General features: G+C 35.8%; 1 protein-coding gene across 4 annotated transcripts in view; it reads left to right on the top strand.

Moving 5' to 3' along the window:
* LOC128999518 (centrosomin-like) overlaps window positions 1-13,366 on the top strand; it is a 63,042-nt gene extending 49,676 nt beyond the window's left edge. For 2 of the 4 annotated variants that reach the window (XM_054426083.1, XM_054426082.1), the window contains exons 11-21: window positions 206-469; window positions 1,122-1,714; window positions 2,308-2,456; window positions 3,228-3,374; window positions 3,915-4,382; window positions 5,160-5,249; window positions 5,736-5,879; window positions 6,808-6,960; window positions 9,236-9,514; window positions 12,020-12,152; window positions 12,352-13,366. In XM_054426083.1, coding sequence (XP_054282058.1) covers window positions 206-469; window positions 1,122-1,714; window positions 2,308-2,456; window positions 3,228-3,374; window positions 3,915-4,382; window positions 5,160-5,249; window positions 5,736-5,879; window positions 6,808-6,960; window positions 9,236-9,514; window positions 12,020-12,152; window positions 12,352-12,626 — 2,695 coding nt within the window. In that variant the 3' untranslated portion in view covers window positions 12,627-13,366. The remainder of the gene's footprint in view (window positions 1-205; window positions 470-1,121; window positions 1,715-2,307; window positions 2,457-3,227; window positions 3,375-3,914; window positions 4,383-5,159; window positions 5,250-5,735; window positions 5,880-6,807; window positions 6,961-9,235; window positions 9,515-12,019; window positions 12,153-12,351) is intronic. The other 2 variants (XM_054426084.1, XM_054426085.1) reach the window with 2 other exon arrangements.
* The last annotated feature ends 398 nt before the right edge of the window (window positions 13,367-13,764 follow it).

Here is a 13,764-nt window from a genome sequence, read left to right as displayed (position 1 = left end):
TTATGTAAAATTCTGAAAAAAATTATCTAGGATTTTATTCTTTACATTTATGTTAAAAAACAAAGATTTGACATGTGCTTATTTGGGCTAAACGTGGCATGATCTTATTTACTTATTTGATCCTACTATTTTCACTCATTTACTTTATAACCAACCAAGCCAAGAGTTCTATGAACATGTTCATTCATTATGTTTTTATTCACAGGCAGCTGCAGCGTACGGTGGAAGAGTTGCAAGCCCGGCTGTTGAACACTCCAGAACGTGACAAGGAGAGTGCTCAGATCCAAGCCCTGCGCGAAGAGAAGGACGCTGCGGAGAAGCAACGCAAGGAGGCCGTCAACGCTTGTGTTCTGCTCACTACGCGACTACAGGAACTGGCAGACTTCCTGGAGTCCTTATTACCACTTTTGTGCGGCAAGAAACGCAAATACGTTCAGCAAGCTGTCGAACGCAGCAGGGAACTGTCTAGGTTAGTAGAGTGTTTTATGATAACGTGATTGATAAAATGTGTTTTTGATTAGTTGTAAGGATATGAATTGTTTTAAGATGCTCTTTACACGTTGAATTTGCCCGTTCATTCAGTCATTTGGGTTAAACCTTTTAACTATTAATAGAACAGGATGTCTATTGGTCACTGAAGTCACTAATTTTACTAGGGGATCACGGAAGTCACTGACCAGTAATGGTTTTAAGACCCCAAAAAATCACTGAAAAAAGCAGGCCTAACTAAAAAAAAGTTTCCTAATCCTATCTTTTATTTTGCACCTTGCTGCAGGCATGATTAAGTTCATAATGCTTAATCATATTGGGAATGGGAATACATTTTTGGAGCATGTAACCAGGTCAAAATCATTATAGCACAAAATATTGTTTGCCCGCCAATCTCATGTCCAAATCACTGAAAAGTTTTGTCTTATCGGTACTAAAGATTGTGCGTTTTATTGTCCCGTTTTATATTAAGTAGTTAAGATGAATATTGAGCTTAGTCAAACCATTACAATTATATATTTTTTTTTCTGAAAATGTACAACCTGTGACTGATTTTTTTCATTGCTATGCCCCATATTAACAGTACTGATTAATCTTGTTGTTAGTTTATGAAGTGTCATGACATGTTCCAGATCTTTGTCGTTGGCTGCGGAAGAGTCCAGTTTGCTACAGTGCAGCACATGGACAGATCTACAGCCAAGTCTGGTGGTGCCTTTATTGCCAGACATTTCCACAGTGGACTTCTGGAGCGGAGACGAGGCTGAAGAACCATTCTCTGGCGACGAGGCAGGTAAAGCAGCAGCAGAAACACTCAACACTGAGAAAAACTGTGACAACCCTTTCCTCAACTCCATCTTCAACTTTGACGGGAAGAAATTTTCCATTGGGTCCAAAGAAGATGATGCGTTTTACGATCTGGCGGACATTACGGAAGGATCGTTAGTGGACACGTGTAGTGAAGCGTTGGACAACACCTGCACAAGAATCAATCCGGAAGTGAAAAGTTCCAATATTGGGAAGATAACTTTGACCAGCAGGAAGAAATCTGTCGGTGACACAAAAGAACGATCAGTGAAGGAAGACGGATCTGAGTGTGAGACTTGGTCGGAGCCCGACCGAGACGTTTCCTACGCTAGGATGGGACTGAAGGAGGATCTGGTGAATAAAACCACTCTCGCTTGTGATGACACTTCGGAAACTGCAGAGTCCATACCTAAATCACCATGTAAGTGTTATTTGAGTAAAATCTTTACTTTTTTGAGTTTGGAGCAGGGCTATTTCTTATTAAGAAATAATAAAAATTTGTATCATTAATAAAATAACAACAACGATTCGTTTTTTGTTTGATATTGTTTGTCATTTGGGTAAATAAATATCGTTCAGCAAAAGATGTTTACTAAATTGATATCCAAGTTCTTTAATTAATCAGATAAAATGAAATATCGTAGTCTTATTTTTTTATTTCCGTCATTTACGTTTTTTAACACTATTGGCTTTTTATGTTTTTTTCTAAGGGAACTTAGATAGGGAACCAAAGGAAACCTTGGTCTTGTTACCATCTAAAATCAGCCGTTTGTTTGTCTAAATTTTGCTTGAAATAAAAACAGCACTTTAGTTAACATAAAGTGTATGTTTCTATCAGTTTGGGAACTGTCTCCGTTCGTTCCAGTTTATTCACACAAACCAGCCAAAATACAGGTGCTGCTCATTGGTAAAATAAACCCACGCCAGTTTGAGACTGATTGAAACTCGGAAACAATCCATGTTAAACAGATTTGGAATCGATGGATATTAAAAGACTTCACTTTTGTTTTGTAGTATCCAGAAGAGGCAGTGAGATACAGAGGTTGCAGAGGAAGATTCGTAACCTAGAGCAGGTGAACGCAGCTCTGCGCAGTGAGTTGGTAATCCTCCATCAGCTGACTCCTCCTGCACTCACCCGCCAGGACAAGGCTACTAGCATTGAGGTACAAAACTATGGTTTGAGCAATTATTACGAACATTTACCATAACGATTAGTGAAATAAAATTTTCATTTCTTGATCCAGTCCTCAGGTGAGAAAGTGACTAAAACATAACAATATTAGTATACAATCTCAATCAAAGAACTTTATTGTAGTCAAATCAAGAAACAAACATTTTGAAAGAAAATGATTAGTACAGATAAATACAGAAATGGAAGCCTTGGGTAAATCCATCTCTAAATTAGGAAATTAGAATATTTTTATTAGGTTTGATTTTGAAAATGTATGTTCTCAGTTCTCACAATTGTTTTATTTTAAATTATTGTGTCAATGATTCTGGAAAGCAATAATTATTGATATCCTAATAGTTTCTACGATGATAACAAACAGTTTTATGATCAATTTATCTACAGTTAGACATTTTGACAAATTACCAAAATGAAAACTACAAACTATCTGCAAATTATTCAACTTGCTCCCACTCTCTTTTATCTATATGGGGGTATATATTTGTAAACCTTATCCATCGCAGTGATGAGCGCAAGTACAGTAATAACAAATATCTAGTCGATCCAATTCAATAAAACACATTCGACAGACTAAATAGTAAATAGGTAATAACAAAATACACATTTTTATCAGCTACTAAACTTTTTTTAGTCCTTTTAAATAGTTATCCAAATGGAAACTGTTTCCCGCATCAAATTTAAATTTAAATCTTAAAAAAATCATTGTTAACCGTTTATGGCTGACAGCAGCAAATGTGGATTTTAGTTGTCGCGACGAAGTTCCTTTTCTGTCCCCGCTCACCTCTTGGACGAGATCCGCAATCAGAGAGAGAAGCTAGAGGCTTCACTGTTTCATAACGATTACATTCGCCGTCAGTTGGAAACCACTGTATCTTCCCTGCAGAGGAGTCAGGTAGACGGAATGGCGAATGTGTTGCTTAGCCTTCAGACTGTCCTGTCCACTGCGACCTTTGCTTCTTCTACTAACCACTTTTATATTTATTATTTAAATTTTGTATCCAAATAGAAAACTGAGAGACGAATCTGCATGTCTTTTTAGTTGTTCGCATAATATTTTTTGTCCATTCATCTCATAACGTATTTTCCTTGTTGCCAGAAAATTAATGAGTTCTTCATCATTTCATGATTGAAATGCCCGTATCTATATTTTATTTACTTGAGAAAAGCAGGAAATTGCTCTGAGTCAATTCTGAGAAATCAGGACTTATGTGCAGATTATTCAAGTCTCTATTTTATTAATTTTGTAGGGTTTTAATTCTTTATAAATGATTTTACTCTAAAAGCTTTGCTTCTATTAACGCAGCTAATTTACTAATTATGATTTGCCTGATAAAATACTGCATATCCGGTAATAGAATTGTTTACATCTTTAAATTTCAAAATAATTTGAAATTATAGAACAGCGTAAGTAATGATTGAATTACATTTTTAGGGAGAACAAGACAGTTCGTTGCTTGGGAAGCTGAAAGAAGTCACACTTCAACTCGAAACTGCTGAGAATGAAGCTTCTGAATTGAAAAAGGAAAGACAAAACTTAAACACAAAAGTTGAATTTTTGCACTCGTCTCTGCAGAAAACCTCCGATGAATTGAGGTTGAAGCAAAAAGATTTTGAAAGGTTTGAATCAGAAACCACCCGGGAACTGAATGAGATAACAGAAAAGTATTCAAAGAAATTATCCGACAGTGAGCAAAAGTGTTTGGAGCTGGAGAACAAAAGTGTGGAACTGGAGAAGCAGAATGTAGAACTGACACGGGCTATTGAACAGTTGAATGGACAGATAGTAGCTTTGACTAGAGAAATTGAAGACCATGTTGTTGAAGGGAAGAAGAACAAAGAACTTGTTGATGAACTCAACGTGAAACTTCAGCAATTAAATAGACAAAGGGATGAGCTTCAGGTGAGCCTTGTACAGTTTATATTAGCGATTCACTTAGTATTATTTGCTATATTACGTAGGCCTTGTGTCTTAGTCTTAGTCAACAATATTTATTCATTGGTTTGTACATGTGATACAACAAATAGTGTTAACGATATAACTAAAGTAGTATCCTAAAACTAAAATTTTAGATATAATTAAAAATATTTTAAAATCTTAGAGGGAGATAAAACAAGTACAAAACACCAAAAACTGTATGAATATACAGTAGACTCCCTCTTATCCGGACACCTTTTAACCTGACATCGGTTTAACCGGACTACACTCAGCGGAAATGACATCTCTTTAACTAGACATTTTTATCAGCACATAGGTTTAACCGGACTAGATCGGCAGGAAGTGGGCGGTACTGAAACGACTGTTCTCGTGGGAAGTATTTGAGACCAGTGATAATATGTCTAAATACAATGCTCTCCTAAATTTAAGTCAAATACTGTATACAGTATGCATTTATTAAAACGGTCCGTTTTAACGAGTTTTTGGGGACGTCGGTTTAACCGGAAAAACCGTTATCCAATATAGCTTTTGCTTGAACTAGTTGCTTAATCGGTGCTTGCTATAGGCTAGGAATGCTTAGTGAGAAATTCTATTGATCAGTCATAGAAACAAGTTTTTATACTCCAGTAGTGATTATGAAAAAAGTCAATCAAATTTTTTTTTACACAACCATGAGGTTAGTAAATCTTAGCAGTTTTTTCCTCATTTTCTATTTGTAATCAGCTGTTTTTGTTGTCACAGAGACTAACTGCAGAACAAGAACAGCTGTTGGCAGATGCTGAGAGAGAAAGACAGGAGCTGGCAACACAGCTGATTGCTAGGGATAGAGAGGTAGGTTGCATCGTTGCATATACAATTCAGTGGATTCATAAATACTATAGTTACCCTACTGATCTTTTGGAAAACGTGGTATAAAACATGGCCAACTCTCATGGAAAATATAGTGGAATTGAAAAATGCATTGGTATTAATCTGCTTGTCCTTAGCTTCTCCTTACCTTATCTATATAGGACAGCTGTTGAGCTGTAGCCAATTTTGTATTCAACCAATTCAACTAACTTAGTGAATGAACCACTAACAAAGTTTGCTGCTGTCAAAGATTTATTTTACCCTTTAGTTTTATGTGACCCAAAAGATACAGTTTACAATAAACTGTCTTTCCAATTCAGGATTGTAAAACAATATAAGAATTCTACAGAAATCCAGTAATTAACATCAACCAATTCAACTACGCAAATGTTTATTAATAACTGGGTGAAGCTTTAACATGTATCCATCAAATGTCAAAGGTGTAACTAGTTACTTGTGCATTTGTAGGTGAGTGAGCTAAGCAAGCGAATGAGCAACGTAGAGTTGACCAGCAGCGAGTTGGAAGCAGCTCTGCGCTCACAACTAGAACTCGCCACTCAACAGTGCGTTCAGTTTGAGAACAGAGTGCGCGACTTGGACGGAACCAACAAGGTGAGCAAAACGAGTTGTGTAACTGCTTGCGTAATAAACATTGGTGGTGGATATGTTTCAAAATGCGATGTATGTTTTCTAATGTAGGATTGGGAGGAAAGAATTTGTGGATGTTTGGTATGAATGACAATTGGTGGTGGGTGTGGATTTTCTTATTGGCTCACTCCATTGTTTTTACTATTTTGAATTTGAGATTGGATTCAATAGGGTCTGTGGTACCTGGTATCATCAAAGTCAAAGGATGAAACAGTAAATTGGTGTAAAAAGCTTAAGAAAAAGGGGAAGTTGTTAAAACTTTATTTCAAGTTGATTTCTTCTACAAGGCTTATAAAAAGTCAATGAGTTTGTACTTTATTTGCTTGTTTAATAACTAAAACTTTATTATTTAAAAACTTGTAATCTTGTTATTTTTAAATTTGATTACTGTCTTTGACTTTTTTCATTTTCAAAGTTAGATGTCATTCAATGTCAAGTTAGATTACCAAAACCTCAAAAAATTTAAAATACAAACTTTCTCCAAAATATTTTGGAATTAAAGTAAAATCTCATGTCAAATGTCCTAAATTCAAATTCTACGCTAATTAATTAGATATTTTGACCTTCTAGAAGACTTTTTCAGCTTGATGTAGTAGAATGGATTGAACTGTCTAAATCACATGACAATACATGATTTAGACAGTTGAAACAATGCCAGTTTTGTATATGCCGTTCTGTTGCTTCATTCTGAAGAAGTATTTGCAAAATATCAAATCAATTGTGAACTGTTTGACGTACTGTCAACTTTCTGGAACTTTTTTCTTGGGTTACTTAGTTGTGTATCCATTCCTTCTAAAACTGTAACATTGTAAGGTTAGAGATTTTTTAGTTTGGTAGACACTAGTTTTGTAGTGGACACCCTGATGCACGATGGGTGTTGTCGTGTTGTTAGAAACGCGAGGCGGTGGTGGCCGACCTGCAAAGACGACTGGACGCAGCCAGGTTTGCTCACTCGGAGGCCGTACTGCAATACACTCGAGTGGCCAACGACAACATCCGTCTACAACAGGAGCTGCGGAACAAACAATACAGCACGGCCGACAACGTACGACAGACAAATCACAACTTCCTGCACGACTATTGCATGTCTTACAGATTCTAGTGGTTAAATAAATCAGAAACTGTCATTTGTGTTTTCACTGTAGAATGTAGTGTGTTGGGTTTAGAGTGTGTAATTGTGTGTCTAGCGAATTTGATTTGAAAAGTTTGGACTTAAATGTGGAAACCGAAAACGAAAAGTAAATAAAAAAGGGTTTGCCTTTGAATCTGAAGCTGGAAACTTTGGGTTAAACTTTTAAATTAGTCTTTATCTGTTTACAATCTCCGTTTTGGTCCAACTCAGGGTCAATTTCACTCAGGATAGCTGTAAACTTGGAATTTTTGAGCAAACACACTTTTGTTTTGTGTCAGATGGTTTATGCAGAACATTGTATACTTCAATTTTGGAACCCAAAGAAAATTGATAAAATTATATGAAAAATGTAAACATGTTTTGAGGATCGATACCAATTTTTTTAAGCTGACATAGTCTTAATAAATAAGCTCTAAATAGTCAAAAAGATAATTTTGCCTTTTAACGCAAGTTGTACCCCTTTAGTTGATGGAATAGTTATGTCTAATATACACATAGAATATATTGAGGTACTTGAAAGAGCATGGATAGTTTGTAAAAAATAAAATTCTTCACATGCTAGTTTCACAATTTTAAGACTGCATTTTATCAGGATATTAAACAACATTTGAAAAAGATAACTATAGTTTCAACCCTGAAGAACACACTGTTTGTTATTATTGTTTTAACATAAGTCTTCTCCTCATGGTCCTTTTTTATACATTTCACCAGTTTGTCTAACAATTAACTACTGCATCTTAACTAAAAAAGTAAATATTGGGGTGTTAATAACATAGCATACATTTTGCTGGGAATGCTTAGTAAGTTGAATGGATATTTTAAAAATAACCCATTAAATTGATTTAATATGAATTTATATTCTTGCAATGTCTTCTTTGAGATTATGTATTATAAAAGGCAGTCTGATGTCTTAGCTCAATGTTAAAGTATTTTAAAACAAAATGTCAAAACAAATTGCCTTTATTGGTGCAAGTGTAGCTGACAAAACAAAAAATCTGTACTCTTTGGCATATCTTTTGCAATATTATTTGACAAAGAATTTACATATACGTTTTAAGAGCTAAGGTTTAAGCTGGCGGTACATTATATCAAACTCAATAAAATGAAACAAGACATTATATTAAACTCTTCAAACAGCAACAGCACTGCATTGGTTGATAATCTGTAAAAATGTCTTGACATTGTGGAATGTATGTGCGGAAACTACAATGGCATGTAACCAGATCATCAGCTATATCACTGCACTGTGTTTTAAAATTCATAATTGCGAAGGATAACTATTTTAAATTTAGTTTGTGGACTTTTCCTACCCTAAGTAGTTTAACCATTATTACACTTAGCGTAGGAAATGTCCACCAACTAAAACTAAAACCAGCTATATCAGTTATAATACGTTTTAAGTTTATGAACAGAGAATTAACTTGATATCAACATTGATGTGTTAAAGTTATGAAAGGAAACAATTTCAAACTATTGCTGTGACAAGAAAGGAAAAACACCTACAACTTTATGGTTAAAATACTCCCCAATTTTTGAGGGTTTTGGGGTTTTAACTTCATTTTAGGAAAGATCATGTTCAGAATCTTGATTATTTTAGGTAGCCTACTGTTAAATTTCAGGGAAGCATAAAAACCACCTTTAAATGCACTTTAATTTAGCTTCAGGCTTACATCAATATCAAATTGCAGTTTAACAATAGTGGTCCATTTAAAAAATTTTATAAAAATGTCGTAGCCAATTTTTTAATATTTAAAATCACAAATCCAAGAAAACAATGGAGTGAGACAAATATTTCCCAGATTTATTAATTAGCTAAATATTAAAATGCAAAGACTTTGAAGATTTCTGCAAAAAAATCCTTAGAAATTTTATATTTTTGAATTTTGATTGATAGAACTAGACGTTTGTTCTAGTTGAAGCCAGTTTCAGAATGAAAATGGACGTAGTTCAATTGAACCGCTGACAGTTTACTGTGAACTACAGCATCTTTTTATGTCATCCAATACATCAATGTATACAAAAATAAAGAGACGAAATAGGATTCAACATAACACTCTGAGTGTGGTTCCTTTGACGATGTTCTGTTTGAATTTAAAAATTGCTACAGCTGATCCATACACGGGATGTCTACTTCTATACCCAAAAGTCATTGTCAGTCAGTGTTACCAACCATATATTGTGTTACCAGCAAATGGTGCAGGTGGAAAGGATGAAGGCGGAGCTGGAGCGAAGAGTGGCAGAATTGGAAGCAGTAAACATCGAGCTGGAGGGGAAGCTGGGAAGCTTGAACATCGTGCGACATCCGATGTCTGACTACGAGACGGACGCAGGCTCTAGTGTGGTCGGCAGCCCTCGGCGTACTATTCCCTCTCCCCCTCGCCCAGCGCCTGGCACCTCCCCTGCCCGCAGTCACGACCTTACCTCAGACTACCTGTCTGACCAGGAGCCAGCACTGTCGTCACCTCAGGTGAGCCAACCTTTCACTATATGTTTGTTTACTGCACAGTCATATACTTACTTACTTACTGCTGTGGCCACTGGTACCCTAGATGGTACTTGGCCTCCCCAACACACTGCCTCCATAGGTCTCTGCTTCTTGCATCTTCCTTCCTTCTCCCTAGCTTCCTCAGGTCTTTCTCCACTTGGTCGAACCATCTAAGTTTCGGTCTTCCAAGGGGTCTTCTACCTTCTGGGTTATTCCTCAAGATGTTCTTTGATAGGGAGTTGTCATCTTTTCTTAGAATATGCCCTGCCCATCTCAGTCTTCTGCTCCGTACCTCAGCGACAATATCCGGATCCTTAAATAATTCTCTAAGTTCCCAATTATGTCTCGATCTCCATTGTCCATCCTCAAAAATCGGTCCGTACACTTTCCTCAAAATCTTGTTCTCAAATACAATAGCTTTCCTTTCTGATTTCTTGCTTAAGATCCAATTTTCTGAACCATACAGGAGAACTGGTCTGATGATTGTCCTATAAATCCTGATTTTGGTGGTGTGGGATATTATTTTTGAAGTCAGTAACTTGTGACAGGCCGAAAAACCTTTTTGTGCTAGGTTTAATCTATTTTGAATTTCTAGCTCTTCATCATTATCACTGGTGAGGATGACTCCCAAATACTTGAAATTTGTTACTTTTTTAAATTTATACTTTTCAATTTCAATGTAGTTGTTATTTTGGTATCTTGGTTGGTCATCATCTTGTTTTCTTCCACATGTCATAAACTTGGTTTTCTCTTCATTTATGTATAGCCCCATTTTTCTTGTATGTTCAATAAGCATTTTTGTTACATCTTTCATTTCTTCTATATTATGTGTAATTAATACTATGTCATCTGCAAAAGCTAGCAAGTTTATGTTTGTTCCTATCTTAATCCCTACTTCTGTTTTTCTTATCTCCTGAAGAGCTGTTTCTATGGCTAAATTGAACAGCAATGGAGATACCCCGTCTCCCTGCCTCACACCCGTGTTCACCTCAAAGTCTTCCGATACGTCTCCATTTACTCTAACTTTGCACTTAGAACCTAAAACACTCAATTTTGCTAGTTCTATAAGTTTTCTTGGTATACCTAGATGCTCCATGTTTATCCACAACTTCTTCCTATTTATGGAGTCATAAGCCTTTGAAAAATCAATGAAGAGGCAACAGAATGATTTGTTGAATTCATAATACTTTGCTATTGACTCTTTAAGAATGTAGATTTGATCCGTCGTTGATCTGCCTCTGCTGAATCCTGCTTGATGCTCTCCAACAATATCTGTTGTGTATTCCTCTAGTCTTCTCTGAACTATTTTGGAAAGTATTTTGTAGGTGACATTTAGGAGAGATATGCCTCTGTAGTTATTGCAGTCTTTTTTGTCTCCTTTTTTGTGAATTGGTACAACTAGGGCTTCCTTCCATTCCTTGGGTATTGTTTCTTCTCTCCAGACCTTGAGTATTAGTTTGTGGATTCTTTCTGCTAGACAAAAGCCACCTGCTTTTAAAATCTCATACATTTACATGCACAGTCATATACATAGGGTAAAATATTAAAGGCACGCTTACACGGAAACCAATGCCTACAATGTAGTTATTGCCCATGACTAATAAATAAGTGCCTGCCACAAACCTCCTTAGAACTAGTAGGCCTACCATAATTTTTTTGTACTTAGAAAAAAAACTAAAGAAAACAATAAATACTGTAAACCTTAAATTTTTTTAATCTATTGGTCCTTGCCGACAAGTTTTGTAAACTTGGCGAGGCCATGCATGTAATATCTATGCAAATAAAATTAGAGTTTTGTCTGTACATTGCTCAGAATCATAAACTTTTAGGATATTTTTACGTTTTATACATTAAAGAAACCGAAACAAGTCTCATCTAAATTTCTGTCTGTCTGTCAGTCTTCCTGTCTGTCAAGGCCCAAGAGCCATTTTACCTATCAAGTTCCAAATCATTTTAATGTATTCACTGGATTGGCGAGATTGTCTTTAGCCATTAAAATATGGCGTCACTACTTTGTAAATAAAATAACGTACGTTTAAAAACCCAATTTTGTGCGATTTTTTGTAAAGTTTTCCCAATGTTTATCACATATTCATCTATGAAATAACAAACAGCTGTTCGAATCAAGATTATTTCTTCTAGCTGTCACTGATATGTTTACATTGAATATTGTTACAAACACCGCAACCATTTCCGATCACGTTTTGAAAGCTAATCCAAACCAAGTAAGATTAAAAACATTTTTCCTTACATAACGGATTTAATTAATCATAATCGCAAGTGCAATAATTTTTATTGATATTGATGTTACATGTTACAAGTTAAATGTGTCATGATAATTTTTATGACCATAAACTTCCTGGACTTCCTCTTAGATTCGTTTGGCCGTGTGCCTGTTCCTTATTCCTTATCCAAGTGCTCTTTTCTCATGAGACTAATCTCAGATGTACTAGTCTACCTTGTGTTTAAACAATGTAATGTTTACAGAGTCAAGTTCGAGGCCTGTGGTACCCAGTCTCCCCCCACTCACACCCCAGTACCTCCCCGGACCTCGGAATAGAGAGTGACCACGGACGTTTCTCTAGTCTGGAGACCCACAAGACTACCACTGTGTCAATACGTAAGTCGTTAACCCTAGAATTCCAGCGCTTAACGCTTTCACGGGGTAAATATTTACCCTATTAAGTTTTATTGGATTTGATCAATATAACAAATTATGGTCAATACTAAACAGTTTGTGATATATCTTGTCCTAAACTTTTGATAATCTTCGTTATTCATTTCGCTCTTGCCAATTTCTCATCTCGGTATTTTCCCAGGTGGTACCCCTGTAAAGGATCTGATGAAGTTGGAGGAAGAGAACACGCAACTTCGTCTAAACCTGCAGAAAACACGACACGCTCTAGAGGAGACCTTGGCTCAACTCACTGCTGCCAACCAACACAAACGGCAGTACGAGGCACAGCTCAGTGCTGCCAACCAACACAAGGTGAAGGTAGAGAGAGCGATTTGTCGACAACTGCATAAGACACACAGCATTCTGAAAAAGGCGAGGGTGAATCTTGAAGAAGATGGGAAGAGTGATCGTTGCTGATGAAACGTTGCGCGTACTGGTACTTATCCCGTCAACACTTTTGAAAATATTTTAACATCGAATCAGTTAAGTTCCAATTTGATTGAGTGGTATTTTAATCTATTTGTGCCAATTTTAGGCTCATGTTTAAAACTTGTTTATGTTTGCGTTACTAGTTTGACTAATTCTATCAAGTTACTACCTTATTTTAATGCTTGGCTGATTTATTCAAAGTTAGGTAATTTATACAATTACAATTTTGATTGAAATGTTTTACATGTAGGCCTATATTGTTTTGCCATGACAATAATTACTTCAAGAACAAATTGCTAATTTTTGTGCCTGATGTAGTAATTTAAAACAAATAACCCTAGATGTATTTAGTGCACATATGTAATTTTAAATTGAAAATGATATTTTCAAGTATCCTATAATTGACTATTTTAGTATTTTGGTTTAAATGTAGGCCTATTTTGTTTTTGCCATGACAATAATTCCCTCGAGAACATATTGCTCATTTTAGTGCCTCATGTGGTAATTTAAAACAAATAACCTTAGATGTAAGTGCATATGTAATTTTAAATTGAAAATGACATTTTCAAGCATCCTATATGAATAATTTAGTATTAGCCTATATTTATTTACATATTGTATATAGTTAAAAAATATGGACATAATGTTAAAATGTAAATATGTTTTACTTACTGTTGTGTAGTATTTTTATAAATTTTGGTAAAAAATAAATAGTTGTATTGAGTTTATTAAGAGTTTTAAAATTATGAACTACCTAATCTGCTCCCAATCTTTAAATAGTACTTTATAACACAGAGACGCAAGGTACGGAGGAAACTTGCTTATGGGACGACCGTATATTTTCTACTCTAGTATGTTGTGCCAGAAATCTACTTGTAACGAGCAAGGAAGAACCCAATGTAGGAGGGTTTTTTGGGGGGGGGGGGGATTGGGCGAGTTGCGTTGTATGGTGGACTGTTAGACTGAAGTCAGTAGCTCTTCCGGTGTTATAGAAGTGAAAAGCTTCTGGGGTCCATGTTAAGTGTGTACATCACAACTGTATGGATGTAAAGGGCTATAATCATTAAAAGCTCGCAGCAGCAGGTAAGGACCTGGCTTTTATTATCAATTTATCGATAGATTACTG

Source organism: Macrosteles quadrilineatus, unplaced genomic scaffold, assembly GCF_028750875.1.
Source record: "Macrosteles quadrilineatus isolate MER2022 unplaced genomic scaffold, UCM_ALF_1.0 Scaffold_8__2_contigs__length_117827958, whole genome shotgun sequence".
NCBI classification, from domain to species: domain Eukaryota; kingdom Metazoa; phylum Arthropoda; class Insecta; order Hemiptera; family Cicadellidae; genus Macrosteles; species Macrosteles quadrilineatus.
Note: the sequence above shows the minus strand (reverse complement) of the source record. Positions and strands in the feature narration are given on the sequence as shown.